General features: G+C 33.1%; 1 protein-coding gene across 6 annotated transcripts in view; it reads right to left on the bottom strand.

The window, feature by feature from the left end:
- LOC103577686 (disco-interacting protein 2) overlaps positions 1 to 22,824 on the bottom strand; it is a 37,217-nt gene that overhangs the window by 5,149 nt on the left and 9,244 nt on the right. For 2 of the 6 annotated variants that reach the window (XM_014440390.2, XM_053737871.1), the window contains exons 2-8: positions 8,317 to 8,388; positions 6,512 to 6,664; positions 2,900 to 3,563; positions 2,413 to 2,824; positions 1,588 to 2,329; positions 898 to 1,328; positions 353 to 584 (exon numbers count right to left, since the gene is read on the bottom strand). In XM_014440390.2, the coding sequence (XP_014295876.1) occupies positions 353 to 584; positions 898 to 1,328; positions 1,588 to 2,329; positions 2,413 to 2,824; positions 2,900 to 3,563; positions 6,512 to 6,664; positions 8,317 to 8,388 (2,706 nt within the window). Of the gene's footprint in view, positions 1 to 352; positions 585 to 897; positions 1,329 to 1,587; positions 2,330 to 2,412; positions 2,825 to 2,899; positions 3,564 to 5,871; positions 6,016 to 6,511; positions 6,665 to 8,316; positions 8,389 to 22,824 lie in introns of all 6 variants that reach the window. The other 4 variants (XM_014440391.2, XM_053737869.1, XM_053737870.1 and 1 more) reach the window with 4 other exon arrangements.

The following is a 22,824-nucleotide window of genomic DNA, read 5'->3' as shown; positions in this document are numbered from 1 at the left end:
TATTTAATTGCACGCAGTTATTCGGGATAAAACCATTTTTATTACATAAGACTAACAACATTGTAAATTCGCCCCACATTGAGTCGAGTATTTGCGTTTGTTTTTGTTTTATAAAATGTTGTATTAATTGAATGAAATGACAGCACAAAAATTTTATTTTTTTTTGTTTCAAAATATTGTGAAATATTATGCACAGTAAAAAATATAAATAATTCATTGATAGAATCTTGAGATGATAAATCTCAATTTAATATTGTGTACTTACTCCCATTATACTTGCGCGAATCAATACTCGATTTTAACAGCATGGGACTACTTTGATAATGAACATAAAAAATAATCAAAAACTTACCTGAATGAACTTCACGCGGTTTTGGTAAGTTGGTAACACAAGTATGGGGACATAATAATACATTTGCTGGGTGTAAAGTTCCTTCTAAAAAGCGTCTCTTTGTTTCAGATAAATGAATTCCACCAAGAGGTGTTTTAGGTAAGTAATTTGGAGGTACTAAAGCAAGACAATAAATTCCAACTGCATGAATAGAATCAACTGCTTGAAGCACTCGTGACATCCATTGAAAACTCTATTGAATGAATTTAATTAATTAATAGTAATGTAATTAATATGAATTTAATAAAATTAATAGTAATCCGTGGTGTGTTCACGATTTTTCACCAGACCTGCACCTGAAAGTTTAAATTTTTGTCTCTGTTTGTAAGAAGAATAGCGCATGTGCTAATTTTTATCATTTGTTTTCTTGTTAAAGAAAAGAACGACTTTCTTATCTCTAAACACGGCAGGAATTTACACTTTCGGTGTATGGCATAGTGAAAAAAAATAAATATAATATTAACTTTATAAAGTTTTAAAATTTAATAATAAAAATAAAAAATTACTTCTTCTTCACTACAGTCAGGCCGTTGCTCAGCGACAACACATATTCTTTCATCTCTTAAAACTCGTACACTAAAAACAGCTATCCTTCCGCGGTATATAAATTTCATAGGCTCTACCGCTAGTACAGTGGCAATTATGTCGTCAGCATTGTGTTTTCGCCCCGTGACGGTCATTAGGCCATCGCGTGAGCCGCAGACAAAGATTAAACCACCAGGACCAAGGAAACCCAGTAGGCCAGAACGCGCATATTCAGCATCACCCACAGCTGTTCCATCAGGCTGCAATGGCGATACTTTAAAAGTATTATTTGTTAAACCCTGTAATCCCCAGTATTGACTTGCAGTTGCAGAGCTGTGTACACATATTTCTCCAACTTCATCTGTTTTACAAATGAAAGGTTGACCTTCCATTTTTATCACGACAACAATAGCTATAAAAAAAAAATAAAAAAAAAAAAAAAAATAAGAACAAAAAATCAATAACAAATAAATTTTAAAAACAATTGAACTATTAATAGGGTAAGAGCACCAGTACCCAGCCCCTAACCAGTAGCCAGCCGGGCCTATACTTTAACATTGGCTCAAAATATATATAGATATAATTTAACATGAGGTGGCTGGCTACTGGTTTGGGGCTGGGAACTGGTACTCTTACCCTACAAACATAAAAAAAGAAAAAAAAATGCTTACATCCAGGCATAACTTGTCCGCAATCTTGTAATGTTAAAGAGGTAAGAGAATTCTCTTGATCGACACGTACAACACCGTAACTTAAACCGGACATAGAAAGAACTCCACGACCGGTTGCATTAACGCCAGCACGTCCTGGTCGTCTAATAGAGACTGTCAGAGCCTCACTAGATGAAGCACATGGGCAAACAGCGTCCGGTCGAAGACCTTTTGATTGGAAAACTGAGAGAAACTGGTCGCACGAGGAAAGAGACCATGGATTAGCACCATCGGCTACCAGTAATAGCCTAATAGAAGACAAAGATATATCTTTGTGATCTTTAGTTGCCAAAAGACCCCAATGAAGATCCCTAGATTTTACAACAGCTACACTCGCACGGTGCTTAGTTATCATTTGCATCCAACTTGCCGGGTTAACTTTCATCAGAGCATAAGGTATAAAAATGACATGCATTCCATTAAGCACACTTGTTAAAGTGCTATGCCATAGTCCAACTTCTCGTTTGAAGTCTAGCACACACACAGCATTTTCACCCTCAGTATAGCCGCAGGCCATCGTTAGTGCACGACAGTGTGCAAGCATTGCAGCTCTCGTCACTGTAACGCCCATCACAGAACCGTCTTTGTCAGTTGTATATTCAATATATGCTGGGGTATCATCAGTTAATCGTGGAGGTGGTAACCAATCCTTTGGAATTTTTCCTAAATGTTCAGTAACAAACCAATGTAATTTTGGCCAGCCCTAAAAAATATTGATTATTAATATTTTATTTAATAAAATTTAATTAACATTGCTACACGTATTAAATTAAATTTTATATTTACCTTGAAGGCAACGACCTCACCAGCAGCAGTCTTCGGTAAGCCTTTGAGGCACGCCTCGCTGGTCAGTGCCACCTGTATACCGCAGCTGCCGAGGAGAAAGCCAATTTGCTGAGAGCCAGCATCACGACGGGTCAGCGGTACTTCAATTGGTACTGGAACTATTCCTGCTTGAAGACAACCATAGAATGCACACATAAAGCTAATAGGATCATTGTTGGGATAGACAAGGGCGATTCGATCACCAGGCTTAAGACAGCATTCACCAACGTTGCGACTCAAAGCTTTATTTAATAGTGTATATGCTATTTTGTGCGATCGACTTAGCAGTTTTCCGTATGTAAGAGTCACACAGAGCTTCCCATTAGGATCTAAAACTGTTGCCGCTGAAGCTTTATATGTTGCCGAACCATACCTGATAATTCCAGAGCAGAATGAACATCAAATATCAGAGAAAAAAAAAATTTGCAATATGATAATATTAACGTACCTCTGAATAGCAGCTTCCAATGATCTTGGCAAACCTGATGGTACTGATAACTGTTCTCCAACAGCTGAAGTCATAATTCCACCTTCTGGTTTGGGAGCATTTGGATCTTTTGGATTAGCAGCAATCTCCAATTCAATATCATCATCTTCATAAAATTCTGGTAGAGGTCTTCTTTTAGGTCTCTTCAATGTATTCAAGAGTTGTTGAATTTTAGCTGATACTTTCCAACGTCCTGTTGTTCCTGTATTGTTTTCCTCAACTACATGGTACCGATTAACGCGGTCAGCACCGGGTCTTCTTGATTGCGTTGTATGAGTCACATCCGGTGGCTGAATATTACAGTAGGCATGCGGAGTATACTCGGCAATATCAGTGATGTCAGCTGGGGGTGGTCTTCTAGCTGGTGGTCTAGGCGGTGGTGGTGTATCTCGTGCTGAACCTGTGCTACTCGTATCTGAAAGACCAGTTCCAGTAGGACCACCAGCACCTGGTGATTCTTCTGTAACAACACTGTCTTCATCGCTACTAGACTCGCCACTATCTCGAAGTTCTCGATCTGGACTTCGTGCCATCACGGATGTTCTTTTTGATGGCATTGGAAGTGAAGGCTTTGGTCTACTCTGCATTGCTGCCAGGGCTTGTTGAACTGCCTCCTGCCGTACTTCTGTGCATATTTTTAAAAAATGTTAATGTTATTTTTTTTTTCTTGTGAGAATATCTGATTTGTTGATTTTAATTATTATTTTTTTTTAATTTCAGTTTTGTGCAGTAAACTTATTCAGATAAAATTTTTAGAGATTTACGATAAAAAAAAAACAAGAATCGATTACGTCATGCTAGTGATTACAACACGTACATATACATAATACACACAAAGAAAATTAAACTTCATGCCAATATCCGATGATGACGTCATCACTCTACTTGCGGTTATTTTTTCTCATAACTACAATGAATTCTATATGAATACATGATTATTGAGCTATTGTGTAAACTGCGTATACATAAGCAATTACAATAATCATTATAATGCTTTTACGCGTCCTTGCAACTGAACTAGCGGGAAACAGTTCGCACGTGGAAAAGCTAAACAGAGAATACCTTCCATAGTAAAATGCACTATATATATGTAAAAAAAAAATATATTATACTGTATAATAACATATGTTACGATATGTACTGATTCTTTTGCTGATGCAGCAAGTGATTATATTTTATTTAACATAGACGAGATATTAAATAAAAAATTTGATGTAAAAATAAGTATGATATATATTTTCTTTTAAATTAACTGAAACTCAGAATTAGTGAAAAAACAATAAATTTTATTACAATAAACAAATTTAGGTATTTAATTGCTATAATTGTACTATTAGATACATATGTTTTTTTTAAATAATAGATAGTAAATACGTTAATAACATTATAACTGAATTTTATATAGAGTTCATTGTTTCATAGCATGTATTTATGTCTTAGAATATAAACATTACTTTTATTATACAACCAAAAAAAAAATTCAATTAATGATAACTTATTAACAATTTTGTTGAGAAAAATAAAAAACTACAGTTTTACACAGACTGTTTTTATATTTGTGTATGTATCATTTTATGGAAAATAATATACACCCTTATTAAAAGAAACGATTTAAAACGATTAAAAAAAAATTTTTTAAATACTTTTAAATGCTTTTGAATCACCTTTCTTATGGGCATTTAACATTGCGAATCGTTTCGAGTCGTTTTATTTAATCAGGACAACACAATAGATCAACAATATAAATCAGTCTCGATAAATTAATGTCTTTTTAGATAATAAATACTTATAATTTTGGAATATAACACAAACGGATAAAGAATTTAGATCTGTTGCTTAGATATTTTCAAATTTTTATGTTTGTAAACCAAATAAACAATTTATATTGATTTAATAAATCAATTTTTTCATTCCCACAAGTAAAAATTTAGACAGCATTTTTGAAGAAATTAGGGAAACAAATCTTACCACTCCTTAAAATTTTTGTCATATTTGAAAAATAACAGGCTGAGTGAGTCACTATCTTGACTTTGAAACTAATTGTTTCCATAGAATTAGGGCTAATATATATTAGAATTTGAATAATAACACTACCGTACTATAATTGTATGTTTAGACTTTTTTTTTATCGTAAAAATTATAAAATACTTACCGTAGTTCAACAGTGATGATAGAGTGGCATAGATTACTCACAAAAATTAAAAATTTCTAAAAATTTTATGTCATCTTCAAACTGCTCTGTATTTGAGAAAAAAAATAAACATCGGGGAGAAAAACAAAAAACGAAGAATTCGAACCATAAAATCTTTAAAAAAATATCATTTCCTTATTTTGATTTATCAAAACTGCCTTAAAATTCCTATGCGATAATTGGCTTATGAGATTATGAAGTCTCAAAATCAAAAACGTAATTTTAGCTTTCATTTGGCGATAAATCATAGCACCGACCTCTATAATCGTTCAAATAAAATATGGCAATTCATGAAAAAGTTTCTAATCGACCATTAAATAAAAAAATTTTTTTTTGTCTGAACTTCTCAGATCTGAAAAAAAATTTTCGGACATTTTTCTTTAACGATTTGTTTTTTAGTTGTTATTAACGAGGGGTAAAAAAATCTTTAATATCAAAAATTAAAAATCAAACTCTTAAATGCTTTCTTTTTGTTTTCTCTTAAGATGCATATTCTCGGAAATGGTGCAATTTTAAAATGAAGTAAAATGTTGTTATTTTTTTTGTTCCTTCAATTTTTGTGAGTAATGTAAATGAAAATTATTTTGGCTTAGCAAAATTTCAAAATTAATCTAAATGAAATTAGTCTATAATAATTGAAAAGATTTAAGAAAAATATATCATAGTGAAGGAAGAATTAATTGAAAGTTTTTTTTAAAAATAATATTCTTTTTTAGCTCTCCGTTGAATAAAAAATACTCACCAGAGTGATATCGGCTCTCATTTCGCGTAAGTCTGCGATTTCCGCGTCTCACAGCGGCAGCAGAATTTGCGTTAGCTCCAGTGTTCCCCGCCGAGCTGCCAGATCCCGGAGGATTGGCAATGCCCCCAGGTACTAGCCGGCCTCCTGCATGCAATATCAACGTCAACAGCACATAAATAATACGACAGCTAATGTAAGTTACTTTCTCTTTTATTTTATCTATATGAAATATTTATGCTTTTCTCAAGGCCCTATTACATTATTTTATTTTTTAAATTTAATTTAATCTTTATCTTTAAAATAATATTGGATCTCTGATTTTATTTTAAAATCTACGTATTTTACTATATAAAAAATATATCCAATGTTTACAGATGAAACCAGTGTAGACATAAGTAAAGAGACAATACAAACACGTGAAGACCATGCAAAAGAAAAATAAAAAAATAAAAGAGAGAAGACATTTACTAGTCAGTAAAATGTAAAATAATAAAGCGAGTAAAAATCCAAAACCAAAGGAAATGATGCAAACGATAATTTTTATCGACGAAATGTTGGGAATTTACGTCGATAAGAAAGTGGCACAGTGAAGCCGGAAACATGAAAAACATTGCTGCATAAAAGCGCTAAGCAAAACTACCTGAGTGATAACGTTTTTCTGAATGTGTGACTCGACGTTGGGTTCGTCTTGCACGTGGCTGTGGACGTCCACCAACACCACCGCTTCCATAACTCGTTCTATCACCCCCGCTATCACCTGTGCCACCACCACCAGATCCAGTTCCACCTCCTGCTAATTATAATCATGCTATAAACGTTCTCAAAACATTTTTTATTTTTTATTTTTTATTCAACATAAAAAATGAAACGTTTATAAAACAACAAGTGATTTATATTGTCCAATTTTTTGCTATGTATAGTATTAATCCATTATGGACAGTTACACCTACACGATTGTTTTTTTTTTCTTCGAAAATTTTAATAATTTTATGTTCATTATTTGGATACATAATATTATTAAAGTTAATATTTTAACGATTATTAATTAAAATTTTTTAAATCGGAGTTTTTAAGTGTCAAGTAATATAGCAGATGGTGCTGGGAGCGGCGTAATATCGCACGCGGAAGTAACTTGTATGCTCTTCTATGTACAGTTAGCGGTATATAGTAGTTGAAGTTGAATATATAAGATTATTCTTGGCATGCGTATAGTTTGCATTTCTTTTTGTTCCTTCCTTCCTTATAAAATATTTCCATTGTATGCAATACTTTGAAAAAGTTAATATGGACGGATTAGAAATAAAGTTGACTGCACTATGTAATAATTTTATACCTACATCTTCTATATTTTATCTCTGATTTTCAGTACTAATATTTTACTTTGATTCGTAATTAACAAACCATATGATGACATTTATAGAAATGTATACTTTAGACTTAACAATTCGAAACTGAGATTGCGTTTCAAAGATTGCAGTTACCTTAATGTGACCTGAACTCACCCAATCGTAACGAATTATGCTTACGAGATCTTTCAGTATACAACATATAGCATAAATAATAAAATAAAAATATTTTATTATATTTTATAAGATAGATTTTTTCACGCACGATTTAACTTTTAGTTTAAGGTAATGTAAACACAATTAAAACTTAGTAGTGTTTTTTTTTTAAATTCTACAAGACATGTTTAAGATGAATATCATTCAAACGATCTGTTTATAATTTTTTAACATATTTTTTCATCTAATAAGAAAAAACAGTTACCTTTATTTTCGATTACAATTAATAAACTAATAGCTGAAATATTATATTATAAATCGAAAAACAAAGTGAAGAAATATTATATTACAGTATATTTCGACACAAAAAAAAGTATTCACCCGAGCATACAAAAAAAAAAACATCTTGGTGGAAAATCTTGACTTTCGCCTCTTGAGTTTAATTTAATCATTGTGCGTTTCTTGAGAATTAGGACTTAAACGTAACACAAGGCGAACATTTACAGCAAAATACAATTAATTATTATAACAATGTTTTCTTAGCAATCACCAAGGACATAGATTGTTTTATTACGTATTATAAAACTTCATTTGGGAAACATATTTGTTATTTTATTAATGTGATTGGTTACCAGATTTGAAAACGAATGATTTTTTTAGTAAAAAAATAATTAAATAAAATTCCATTACCTTGTTAGTAACATTTATGAAAATATCAAAAGTAGTTGATACAATAGATAGATAAGTATTGCGTTGCCATGCTAAACAATTGGACATTATTATTTTCTTTCAATATAAATTGAAAGTTTATTTATTTCATAAACCGACAAATATTTTTAAAAAAAATTTTTCGTGAAACTTTACACGATTTACAAACTTAAGAAAAGCTATGTTCAAATAAATATAATACATTATTCATATTATAAAAAGAAAATAAACTTACCGATTTGTTTTGTAGTATATTGTTGTAGGAGACGTGTGCGTTTTTTTTCATAACCTTTTTGTGTTATATCTCCTAGAAAATAAATTTTGATACATGTTAAATAAACTTGTATAAAACATTCCGTATACTAATCACCATACAATAAACGTCTATACATAAATTCTAAATTTTCTTTCTTAAGATTTTTAAAAATTACCAATTGATTAGATAATGCAACAAATTTTCCGAAAAAAATAGCAACCATGATTAGAAAAGAATTACTACTATGTAATACTTATAAAAAGGTTCTGTAATATTTGAACCTCGGTCAAAATAACCACGACAAAATAACCATTCAGAAAAAGTGCAAATTTTGATACTACAAGAAAAATTGTCTGTATTAAATAGTAGTGATCAAATTTTAATATTCATGAAATAGTATTTGACCCTTTTTAGGCAGTTTAATTGTGTGAAATAATAGGGTAGTTTAATATAATATGCTTGAAATAGTATTGAATTCTTTTTTTAAGCTATTTTCCAGAAAATTTTAGGTGTGAAGTGTAATAAGGTAATTGTCCCAATACCGGAACGATTTGATAATCATTATATTATATTTCAACTCGTACGCGATGAAACTAAATAAAACTTTCTTTATTTGAAACCTTAATCTTTAAGTTAAAAAATAATATATAAAATAGATTTTAGAAAATATTTAAAATATGAAAAAAAAATGTTAATTAGAGCATTAGTCTCGGATTCATTACTTTTTCATGTCTCTTAATGGTTTTGCTAAGAAATCAGTCAATGGTCATAAGCTTATAGAAAATGCATAAAATTATTTTTCAATAATCTTTTTTTTTGTATATGCATCTTGAATGACATAAAATTCAAGAAAACATATTAAAAATATGAAAAAAATAGTATTATTATATTAATTTGACTGTTCGTCTATTGGTACACCAAAATGAACCCGTGCCCAGTACCGGAACAGTCAATCATATTAATGTTATCGATAGACATTAACGATGAGTTTCATTGATTGGCTAAATCAAGTACAATATCAATTATTACTGGAGCCCTAATATTTAATGCAGTATGTATGATTGTTATAAAAAATAGATTAAGTATAGATAAACTCTAATTTAAATCATAAAAAATAAATTTTTGTTTTTTTTTTTTAATTATTTTTCTAGTATAACCTCAAATGATTTATTTTGTTTCTATTCTTTAGTTCAAAATATTTATTTTCATTGAATATTCAATTATTTTTAAATTTTAAATACATTTTACATTATGGGTGTGATATAGCAGACATCAGACAAATTTAAAATTATTAATAAATCGAGTAAATAATCAATAATATAAAATTTAAAAAAATGCAAATTCAAAAAATTTTGAAATTAATAGTGCTTTTTTTGTAAATATTATTTTGTAATTATTTATCTTATTTATTTATAATTTTAAAGTTCTCTGATGCCTGCTACATTCATACTCGTTTTACATTAATATTATGTAATAATTATTAATATTTTCGCCATGAATAAATGCAAAAAATAACTTATTTTATTTACTGTTCCGGTATTAGGACAACCGAATTCCCGTATTGGGACAAGGCTATTTCAGCGTTCCGGTATTGGGTCTTTTGGGTGTCATAGAAAAAAATTTTTTTTTTATATTAAATTTAAGAAAAATGAACTTATTTGATTATTTTTGAATTGGTAAATGTCTATTCTATATGATGTAATAAATTATTTTGGTTTATAATTTATTTGAATATTTTTAAAACGATAAAAATCAGTCATATACCCTTCGTCGTTCCGGTATTGGGACATTTACCTTATAATGTATCTTTAGGTTATTATTTTGTCAGCGATTATTAAAATGTGTCACTTATAAAAAAAGTGTAAAAAACGATGACTAATCGTAGTTGCAAAATTTTTAATAGAAGGACGATTTGGATAAAACAAACTATGTATTGAAAAATATTGATATCGAAATCTGTTTAAAAGATATTTTTTTAATCAATTTTTAAAAAAAAGTTCAAAAATCATTTATTATTTTTTAAGAACCTAAGATAGAAGGCTCAGAATTTACAGGGATGCATCTTTCAATACGGACGATGAAATACGAAATTTTTAGTAAACTCTTAAACGATTACGGTAAGATTAGTGATTCGAAATACGCTGCCTTATGCATTATTTAACTGACTTTTCTCTCATTCGTGGATGACAGTTCAAAATGTAACAAATAAAAAATTCTTTTTTGTGTTTATAAAAAAATTCTATTGGTTCTTTTCTATACTAAAATCTTTTCCTGTAACGTTTACCGAGCATATCAAGTCAATGAGAAATAATTTAAAGAAAAAACTTTTTTTTTCATCCTTAACTACAGTTACTGCCTTAAGGAGGTTCGAGACCGATTTTCAAAATAATACCAAAATTCTGAAATTTTTTTCATCGAAAGAGTTATAAAAAAAAAGATCACTGTTAAAATTTCAAATCGATTCACTACACCGCTTTCGAGAAATAAATTTTCAAAATTCGTCCTTATTATACACGGGCGTAAATGGGAGTAATTTTTCAAAATGCTATAACTTTTGCTACAATAATACCATCGCTACAAATTATTTAGTATCAAATAATTAAACATTTCTGAACATATTAATACGTTTTTTAAGTTTAATCATGGGTTTGTAATTAAATTATTAATAAAATAAGAGGAGAATTTTAGTTAATGACGTCACATGTGTCGTGAAGCTAAGAAACGACGGCAACAGCGTAAAATGACGACCGCGGGAAATTTGAATAACTAATAATCATTGGTGTCGGACCTGAGCTCCAGTTAGTAATAAACCTTGTGACCAACAACAGTACACAAAAAAATTACTACAAACTAGCGCGCTGTTGCTGTACTTCCGCATTTATTTTTTAATCACTTATTTTATTAAAAAAAAATTTTATTAGAAAAAAAACGTAACCAAGAAAATGAAAAAGAAAGCGGGGCAGAAAATAAGAAGAAAAATGAATATGAAAAGGGAAAAAAAAAGGATGAGAATAATAATAATAAAAATGGAAACGAAAGCGAAAACGAAAATGAAAAGGAAAAAGAAAAGAAAAATAAAAATGGAGGCGAGATAAAAAGAAGTGGCTGGGGAGGCTTGAGGAGCTGAAAGAAGACCTCCTAGATGCGCTTGACGACATCAAAGACAAGAGGAGGAAGGAAACGAGAATAAAGGGTGTGAACAGTGAGGAGGAGTGTGGGTTGGTGGAGGCAGATATAGAATCTGAGGAAGAGGTGAAAAACAAAAAAAAAGGTATTGGTGAAAAGAAAGCAGAAGAAAAAAGGAGCAGCAGTAGGGAACAGTGGCAGAGGAGAGGCTACTACAACAAGAGGAAAGGAGAAAGAGGTATGCATAAATCCGGAGGAAAAACAGAGTTGGGAAAGCAGTGACGAAAAAGATATACCACCGAAGGTTAAGAATAGCAAGACATACAGCGTGGCTCTGGATGGGGACGGAAAAGGAACAGGCAGTAGCTCTGAAGCGAAAGAATCAGTAAAATCTAGTGGCTCGAAAAGCACCAAGGAAATACAGAACCAGCACGGTACCCACCAGAAGTTGGAGCGAGCGATGGAACCGGAGCCACTAACGAAGGAAGAGTGGGAGAGAGAGAAGAACGAAAGGAACTACAGGAGGAATAGGATAGTGGTGTGGGGAGACCTAGGGAAGGAGAAAATGACTACGTTAAAAAAATTATTCGAGGAAAAGCTTGGGGAAAAAGTCATTAGTGTCAGAAGCACGAGGGAGACTAAGGAGGGCAAAGAAAACTATATCCTGACCTTGGACAAAGTGGAGTCAAAACTAAAGCTAATGAAAAAAAAGTCTTTGTTAAAGGGAACAGGCATCTGGGTGGATGATGACCACACGGAACAACAGGCAAGGGTAGTCCAGTGGCTAGAGCAAGAGGTTCAAAGACTCAGGAAAGAGGGCAAGAGGGTCAGTAGAAATTACATGAAGGTGCTGGTGGAAGGAGTTTGGTGGTACTGGGACGAGTTACTCGGGCGGCCAATGAAAATAGCGGAACTTCTCAATAGACAAAGACAGAGAGACGAGGTAAGAGGGGAACAGGGGGTTCGGAGAACCGGAGCAAATGAGGGAAAACAAGGGGAATAGCAAAAGGACAAGCAAAAAAAAAATAAACAGTAAGAAAGATGAAGACAAAGCTAGAAATAAAAACGAAAAAGAGTAGCAGATTATAATTTGGAATGTTGCAGGTCTAAAGAAGGTAGAGGAAATGAGAGAATGGATTGAAAGAAGGGAAGTGGTGGTTCTGCAGGAAACGTGGGTCACAGAAGACAAAGAAGAAAGGGCGAGAAGGTGGTTGAGTGACAAATACACATGTCATTTCAAAAGCGCCACCAAAGATAAGAAGGCGAAAAAAGGCAGGGCAAGTGGTGGGCAGGCGGTGGGCATAAAAAAAGAATGGGCTAAGGAGTGGGAAGTAAAAGAATGGGAGTACGGGATGAAAGCAGAACTAAAAAAAGAAGGCAGAGGCCTGACATTGATAACAGTATATAACAACGTAGGCATGAAAAAGTTGGAGGGACCACTAAGAAAGATCCTGGAAGATGGCATATATAAAGGAGAAGATACGGTGATAGTCGGGGATATGAACGCAAGAACTGGAGAGGAACCTGGATTTGAAGATGATGAACTGGGTCAAGTCGGGCTACAAAAGAGGGAGTCTCAGAATAAAGTGATAAACTGGGAAGGAAGAAGGCTGCTAAGAGTATGTGAAGAGCTGGGGCTGAGCATATTGAATGGAAGAGTGGAAGGGGATCGTAAAGGGGCAATAACTTTTGTGGGAGGAGGCGCAGAGGATAGCAGTACAGTGATTGACCTGGTCATGAGAATGGGAGAGAAAAAAGGGTATGAGATATCCATACTGGAAGTGGTCGCCAGGACTGACTCGGGCCACCTCCCGATTGTCCTAACACTAAAGGAAGAAGAGGGGGGTGAGGCAAGGGCGAATGAACCGGAAAAAGAGCCTGAAAAGATGGAAGCGGGTGAAGTGGAAGGTGAGAGCTACAAGCTTAGATGGAAGGCAGAAAAAACGGAGGAATATCAGGAGGTATGGAGGAAAGAGTGGGATATGAGGGTGAGAGGAGGGGAAAAGAGAAGATGGGATGAACTGGTCGAGACCACGAAAATTGCAGAAAGAGTGTGTGAAAGGGAAACCGTGGATCAATGGTGAGTGCAGAGAACTGAGAAAGAAAGTTTTCAAAAAACGCAAGAAGCATTTAAAAGAGAAGAGCGTGACAAGCAAAAAGGAGTTGATAGAAAGCAGAAAAGAATATAAGAGTAGGTGCAGGGAAAGAGCAGAAGAATGGGTGGAGGAAAAAAGATTAAAAATAAACAAAAGCCGCAGCATGGCGGAATGGTGGGACGCAGTGAATGCATTCAGAGGTAAGGCAGGGGTGCAAGTAAGTAAACAAATAGGGGAAGAGCAATGGATAGGGCATTTTCAAAAGACGCTGGGTAGGGAGGAGGAAAATGGGCTAACAAGTGACAGCGAAGACCTGAATCTGGAGTAGGGGCCCGCTTTAAACAAGACGGGGGAGGAGGACAGCGATGAAGCGATCCAGGGGGAGGAAGAAGGCACCATGGAAAAGGTCATTACAGGGGCAGAGTTACATGCGGCAATAAAAAGAATGAAAAACAGGAAAGCTCCGGGTCAAGACGGGATAGGGGTAGAGTTTTACAAAGCACTACCGGAGGAAGGGAAGGAGGTGATGCTGGAGGCACTAAATGAATGTTGGAGGGAAGGAGAGATACCGGAGGGGTGGAAAGAGGCGTACATAGCGCCAATATTTAAGGCAGGAGACCCAGATAGACCGGAAAACCACAGAGGGATATCATTACTGGATGTTGGGTATAAAATCATGGCAAACATAATGACGGCGAGGCTGGAAAAGTGGAGTGAGGAAAACGGAGTCATACAGGAAAGCCAGGCAGAGTTCAGAAGAGGCAGGGGAACGAGGGAACAGGTCTTTGTACTGAACGCATTAATTAACAACGGGATCAAAAGAAGGAAGCGGACTGTGCTGTGTTTTGTGGACTTTGAGACGGCGTTCGATAGCATTCCCAGAAAAAATTTATGCAAAAAGTTAAGAAAGGCAGGGGTCAGGGGTAGAATGCTGAGAATGATAAAAGCTATCTACAAAAAAACGTACAGCAGAGTAAGAGTGAGAGGAAAGACAACAAGGCAGTTTGGTTCAGGAAAAGGAGTGAGGCAGGGGTGTCCACTCAGCCCCCTGCTGTTCAACATTTATATAGACGATTTGGATGATGAATACATGAGGAGAAAACTGGGTGGAGCAACAATGGGAAAAATAAAAATGTATGTTGGGAAGTACGCAGATGACGTGGCGGTGGTGGCAGAGGACGAGGCATCCATGAAGAAAATGATAAAAGTGTTGCTGGAGTATGCGAGAAAAAACGGTATGAAAGTAAACATGAAGAAAACAAAAATCTTGAGGATAGGAAGAAGCAGAAATGAAAAAAGAGCAGCAAGAAAGTGGACTTTTGATGGAGCGGAGATTGAGGAAGTTAAAGAATTTAAGTATCTAGGATGCTGGATGACGAGTACGAGTAACTGGACCAAACACAAAAGGTTTCTAGCTGGGAAAGCGCAGAAGGCGCTGAATGCGACATGGGGACTGGTAAGAAGGGCCGGGAGGGACACGCTAAAGGACGAATATACCTGTACAACACAATGGTGAAGTCAGGGGCGCTTTATGGGGTGGAAAGGCAGCAGAGAAATAGCAGCAGTGTATAATAGGTATTGCAAAGCAGCGATGGGGCTGGCAAAAAATACGCCCGAGTACATTTGGAGAAAGGAAGCAGGAGTGGACAGTCTGGGGTTCACTGTCAGGCTAAGAGCGTGCAGGTACCTGAGAGATATCTTGAAGAAGAAGGAGGACAGATGGGTGAAGTTATGCCTAAGAGAAGAGTGCAGAGGAATTTTGAATAAAGAACCATCGCCATGGGGTAAGGAGGTACTAAAAGGTCTGACAGAAATGAGTTGTGAGGACGTGATAGAAAAAATATGGAAGAAGGCAGCAATAGAAGAGATCGAAAAGAGATTGAATGAAGGCTTGGAATACTACAAGGCAGCTATCGAAAAAAGCGAGGATGTAAAAATAATGAATTCGACATATAATAGCAGATACAAATTTCTGAAAACATGTCTAGGGGAGGAATCATACTGGAGGGACAGAAAAATACAGTCTTGGATAAAGGAGACGTGGTGCAGACTAAGGTGTGGCAACATAGGAAGGGCAGGAAAAAAAGGTTATCGAGACTGGTTGTGTAGAGCATGTGGAAATGAAGAAGAGAATCTTGAACACATATTTAAATGCAGAGAAACTATGATGAAAGTTAAAGAAGAGGTGAAAAAGTTAATTGAAGAATGGAGAGGTAATAGAGTGGAGGTGGACTTCGAATATATGTTGACGCAGATACTTAGGGGCGAGCCAATTTATGAGATATGCTCGTACATTAAAAAATTTGAGCAGTTAGTCAACAGCAAGGATGGTGGCATAACTGAGGGTTAAAAATTGGAGGTGAAGAGCAGCGGTGGTAAAAAAGACGCAGGAATGTTCGTAGGCAGACGGGAAACGAGTGCAGTAAAAAAAAAAAAAGAATGTAAATAATGTAGTACAGAAGGGAAACACCTTTTTAAGATGCACATAATATATGAAAAAAATGTAAAGAGTTATAATTGTAACTGTACATTGTAATAAAATTTTATTTATTTATCTTAAAACTAAGTCAATTTATAATATATTCTATCAATGAAATTTTGATGTGTAGGAGTTGTAATCTTGCAAAAATACAATAGAAAATCTACGAGATCTCCTAGAAAGATAATCGGTCTCGAACCTCCTTAATTCAGACGGAACGCTTATAAATATTTTGCGGAGAAACCGCAAACTTTTTTTTCAATTTTTGTATTAAACTGAAAAAAAGATAAGTGCTGCCAATGATGTTTTGGGTTGTTTATTACCGATAGGGAGTCGGACACAGAAAACTAAACACACTTCAATCGAATTAACCACGTCTTCAAAGTCAGAAATTTTTCACAACAATGCGGGCTGATTATAAGAACTATACTTCTATTAATTAAAATTGATTATTCTCATTAATATCTGGTAGTTGATTCAACATTATGAAATATTGCGCCAACGCGTTAGCATTAAAATCATCAAAAAAATTAGATCAATACTTTTTGGAAAATTCTCATCAATGAAATAACTGATATTTGTTTAAAAAAAAAAAGTTAAATAATGAAGAAATTTAAAAAAAAACTGCAATAATATTTTGTTTGGGTATACTTTGTCTGGGTACATTTCGTCACGGGTATATTTTTTCGCGGACATTTTGTCTTGAGCCCAAACGCGTGTCACCAAAGTGAGAATTTTATCGATCACTAGAGCCTCACCCAAACTGAACTGTACTGGCAATGGTTTTCTCTGTGGTTTCCTTGCTTAAAAAATCCAATAGATTCTTATAGCTATCTGTATAAGGCCCTATACTTAACTATAACACTTCTCATAGAATTCATTCATTCTTAAAAAATCTCTATGGAAATTTATGAGAATCTATTGGATTCTATGAGATTTTCTAAACAGGGTCCCCTTGCCCCTATACTCCTACAGCCAAGGTGGGGGATAGGGTATCACCGTAATGGTACAGTACAGTATAAGCACAAGTCGGGCCACAGCCGCACAATGAAGGCAGAACAAGTAAGCAGTTACGATATAAAGGCAAAAAGTGTAAAAGGCCGTACATGCGGCTATACACTGGAACAATTAAAAAAAATCGGTCTGTCGGTTGACCCTGCGGGCCAGCCCCAAAACTTCCCGCTGTCTTCGACCTCAAAGAGCTCGAAAACATTAGTGTAGATATATATTTTCGAGCTCTTCGAGCTCGAAAATGCTATCACATGCAATTGTTTTTTTATGATTTTTTCAAGCTCTAACAAGTTACCTGTTATGCTGAAGTTTGAAAATTGAAGAATCGAAAATCATCAATGAAGCGGTTTTTAAAATTTAGTTCCTGATTTTGTTCAGTAAAATAAGTGTATTGAGGCAGAAATCAATGTCGGGGATCAAAATCAAGATTTCAATAAATTTTGACTCATGTAAGAAACAATAAAATATGAAATATCCGATAAAAATATTAAAAACTACGTTTTATCGATTTTTTTGTTGATGATATGATTTAAATTAAAAACCAAGTTCGATGACATTATATGATCAAAAGAAACCATAAAAAAGATGAGTTGGTATGATATCAGGCACATTTTAGTACGTTATATTATGATTTATCCGGAAAAAATAACATAAAATGTTATTTTTTTAACATTTCAACGCCGATATCTTTTGAACTAATCAATCGATTTTGATAGTTGACGTGGCAATCGGCGCATTTTATTGAATTCTAGAGCTGATTAAAATTTGAAATCGATCGCGTCAGTCGTTTCGAAAATATTTAGAAAAAACCGTTTTTCACCATTTCTTTCTCCCGCGATAACTCTCGAACGAATTATCCGATTTTGATGTTTGAGGTGGCAATCGACGCGTTTTATTGAGTACTAGAGCTGATTAGATTTTGAAGTCGATCGTATAAGTCGTTTTTGAGAAATCAATAAAAAACTAAAAAAAAAAATTTTTTGTTTTCGTAATTCGCAAATATTTTCGAGTCTATTCGATCAAATAATCTGAAATTTTCAGGAAAGTTGAAGGCCAACAAGCTTTTACGATTGCCACCTCAACCATCCAAATCGATTCATTAGTTCAAAAGTTACAAAGAGTTTACACACACACACACGCACACACACACACACACACGCACACATACACACACACACACACACACACACACACACACACACACACACACACACTCGGACATCATTCTGAAAATAGTCAGAATAGCTTCCTAGGACCTCAAAACGTCGACATCTGATGAAAACTCGATTTTCGTAAATTGGGGTGAAAACAATAACTTCCCGAAATTTTTGAAAATCGTCGATTTTTTTAGCGGGAAGTTAAAAAATACAAGCATGTTAATTTTGTAAAATAAATTTTGATTTATTTATTTAAAGAAAGAGTTTTGATAGAATTATCATGTTGTGTAGTATAAAGTATAAAAAAAGTTGAAATTTTTAAATCGAAATTAATCATTTTTCAATAGAAAATATTAATTTAATGCAATTGCACCTATGAGCTTTTATAGTTCTATTACACCTCTATAGTTTTAATAGTTATTGTTTATTGTAAATATTAAAATAAAGGAATAAATTTTTTGATAAGTCAGAAATATTACTATGTGGTATAGTAATAATACTCATCTTTTAAAGTACATTTTCATAAAATGTTATTAAAAATTACTGAAACAAATAGTACAAATCTCAAGATTATCATCTCGTCTCAACGTCACCTAAAACTCTTGGGTAATTTTCACTGTAAAATTCTCTGCGTGTAATAAAAATCCGTTCGAAAGCACGTTGAATTTTTTGGTATGAGTTTCATATATATATATTTAGTAGTGTTTGCGTTTAGTGCGGATATAGAAAATAGCTCTTCACATATTGATAAAGGTATATATGGGGCATTCCACACCAAATCGGGCGGTTAAAAAAAAACTTTTTTTTTTATTTTCAAAATTCATTGGTATTTTTTAGAGCCCCTCAAAAGCGGTTTCTTGGTCAATTTTGAGATCTTTTTCATCACTGGTTCAAGAAATTTCGAATTAAAAAAAAAAAGGCTTTTTTTTTAGTTTTTTGCTAATGACTTCTTTAAGAATGGTCGAGCTTCAATTTTTTTCATTCAAAATTTTCGTATTTAGATGGCCTTCACAGAAAAAAATACAAAAAAAATATTTAACCCTTCGTAGATAGCGTGTCTTTTCCGAACTAAGTCAGTCGCATGGTGAGCGCTTTGCCGCCGTGTTAAAACGTACGCACTGTTGCCAAATGTAAACGAATAGTATTTCCTTGTGAGATAAAAATATTTTTCATCAATGTTTTATTATTAGATCTAATTTTATTTTTATATTTTATCATAAATTTAATTGAATAATAAAATTTTTTTTCTGTTATTTTTATTTTATCACACGTGACATTATTAAATTTAACATAATTAAATTTGACATCTAGGACTAGATTATAAAATTATAATTAAATTCAATCTTTGATTAAAAAAATTGATTTAAAAGAAAGATTAAAAAAAATAATTTTAATAATTGGCATTCATTGTTTTTTTAAAATTTGTTTATGTAAAATTTTTTTTTTTTTTATTTAAATAATTAGTAATATATAAACCCAGACATCCGTTAATTTTAATATGATGTATTATAATATAATTTACCTTCCGACTGTATTTTTATTATTATTTTTATATAAATAATATTTAATACGAGTGTAATTATTACATTATTTTAAACAAATCACATAAGTTATAATATAAACAGTAAAAACTAACCTCAAACATTTCTTTATTTTTTACCTCACATGAGGTAAAATAGATTGAAATAGTGGTGGTAACGACATTTGGCAACAGCGCAGTTAGAAAATTTCCCGGAGGTTCATTCACACCGGGCGGCGTAGCGCCACCCGGTTCAGAAAATTACTTTTTTAAATTGCTTTGTATATATTTTGATGCTTATTAATAATGTCACAATTTACAAAAAGGTTAAAAGAATGCACTTCATTTTTTTCAAAATTATCAATGAACTCAATTTTGAGAAAAAAAAAATGCAAAAAATGCAGCGCCGCGCTCATTATACGACCTACGAAGGGTTAAACTGTTTCCAATAGAAATTTTCGAATTCTAAGTTTTCAATCGTGTTTTTAAAACTGTGTGTATCCTTCGATTTTTAACTTCCCGCTTAGAAAATCGATGATTTTCAAGAATTTCGGGAAGTTATTGTTTTCACCCGATTTTCGAAAATCGAGTTTTCATCAGATGTCGACGTTTTGAGATCCTAGGAAGCTATTCTGACTATTTTCAGAATGATGTGTGTGTGTGTGTGTGTCTGTGTGTGTGTCTGTGTCTGTGTGTGTGTAAATGGTCTATAACTTCTTAACTAATGAATCGATTTGGATGCACTGTGGAAAATTCCCATTAAATTTTACTATGGGTGCATTGTAACCTCGGACCATAAGAAAACTGGTACAAAATTTACAAGTGTCCCATAGTAAATGTATGCGCATAGGCCCCAATCGTGTCGTCTGCGCATACCGTTTACTATGGGACACTTGTAAATTTTGTACCAGTTTTCTTATGGTCCAGTGTTACAATGCACCCATAGTAAAATTTGTTGGAAATTTTTCACAGTGTGTTTAAGGCGACAATCGAAAGAGCTTGTTAGCCATCAACTTTCCTGAAAATTTCAGATCATTTGATCAAGTAGACTCGAAAATATTGGCGAATTACGAAAAAAAAAAAAATTTTTTTTTTTAGTTTTTTATTGATTTCTTAGAAACGAATTGAACGATCGACGCCAAAATCTAATCAGCTCTAGAACTCAATAAAACGCGTTAAATGCCGCCTTAATCATCACAATCTGTTAATTTGTTCGAGAGATGTAGTTGGAGAAAGAAATAGTAAAAAACGGTTCTTTTCAAATGTCTTCAAGACAGCTGAATCGATCGCTTTCAAATTCTAATCAGCTCTAAAATTCAATCAAACGCGCCTATTTCTACCTCAAACGTCAAAATCGGTTAATTAGTTCAAAAGATATCAGCGTTGAAAAGTTAAAAAAATAACATTCTATGTTATTTTTTCCAGATAAATCAAAATTTACTGTACTAAAGTGTGTCTAAAATCATAAAAACCTTCCTCTTTATGGTCTCTTTTGATCATCATATAATCCCATCAAACTTGTTCTTTAGTTGAAACCATATTATCAACGAAGAAATCGAAGAAACACAGTTTTTAATCATTTTCTCGGATATTTTACATATTATTGTTCTGACCTAAGCCAAAATTCATTCAAATCTTGATTTCGATCACTGACATTGATTTTTGCTTCAGTACATTTAGTTTATTGAACATAATCGGAAATTAAAGTTTTAAAACCGCTTGTTTATTAATGATTTTCGGTTCTTAAACTTTTAAACTTTAGCATAAAGCGTAACTTGTTAAAGTTTGAAAAGCTCATAAAAAAACAATCGCATGCAATAAGATTTTCGAGCTCGAAAATATAGTCACATTCATATTTTCAAGCTCCTTGAGCTCGAAAACAGCGGGAAGTTTTGGGGCTGGCCCGCAGGGCCAACCGACGCCCGGATTTTTTTTGAAGATTTTCTATTTTAAACTTCTGTTCACCTGCAACTTTTAAGCCCGATTTGGCCGTGGGCCTTCCATAATTACTATTTTCTTTCCAATTTTTAAATAATTAAAAAATTTTTTTTTCGCTATAAATTATAACCAGTGCCGATTTTTGACATTATATACTTCTTTTTTTTTTTTACTTATTATAAATTGATTTCAATATTTTTTTTGTTTCGAGTAGGGATATAAAAGCAGTAAGTAAAAGTCAATTTACTTTATCAGCAATTATAACAAACGTTTTTATTTATTTATTTAGAAGCAAAAGAAAGATTAGATTTGCGAAACAAAACAACTATGACCATTACAGGAACTCAAAAATTTCATACAATTATTCCAGAAAGCAACGGAGCTATATTAACGAAGAAGTACTCAGTTCACAAATCAATCATTTATGTTACATATTGAAAAGATCACAAAAATTAATAAAGACGTTTATTATTCGTGTTCTTTTAAAAATAAAACATTTTTCGCAATAAGGTAAGTGATTTTTATTCACCGACTATAGTATAGAGGATTACCATTTTCGCGTTTAATTACTTTACGGTAGTAGACTTAATTTTTTCTATGAATTATCTTATGCGTATATTACTCCATAATGGCTAATCATCGTACCGGAAACTCATTTTTCACTCTACACAGCTTTACACTTTTTACTTAAGTCATGTTTTATTTAAGTAAATTAATGTTAGGAACATAATTTTTCTATGTTAATCAATGATTGAATTATAAAATAAATATTTGAAGTATACTAAAGTTTATTTTGATCCATGACGTGACTTGTTTGAAATACGGACGTATTACCAATCTGACAGACAAAATTACTACGACTTCGCATTCTTTTTGGCTTTATAAATCATTTTATGACTCTTTATTTAATCGGACTTGTCACTGACCGTCCATTATAGTACCTAAGATAACTAGTGCCATCGAGTATAATACTCGAGTTCAGAGTTTGGGATACGAGCAAAGCGAGTGTTACCAACAGAACGAGAGTATTATACTTGATGACACTAGTTGTCTACGATATTTTATATAATCAATGCTCGAAATTAAAACGTCGTTAAATGCTTAACGTCGGTGTTATGCGGTCGCGATCATTTTAATAATTTGTCTTCATAGAAATCAATT

Source organism: Microplitis demolitor, chromosome 4 (genome assembly GCF_026212275.2).
Source record: "Microplitis demolitor isolate Queensland-Clemson2020A chromosome 4, iyMicDemo2.1a, whole genome shotgun sequence".
In the NCBI taxonomy this organism is placed as follows: Eukaryota; Metazoa; Arthropoda; class Insecta; order Hymenoptera; family Braconidae; genus Microplitis; species Microplitis demolitor.
Note: the sequence above shows the minus strand (reverse complement) of the source record. Positions and strands in the feature narration are given on the sequence as shown.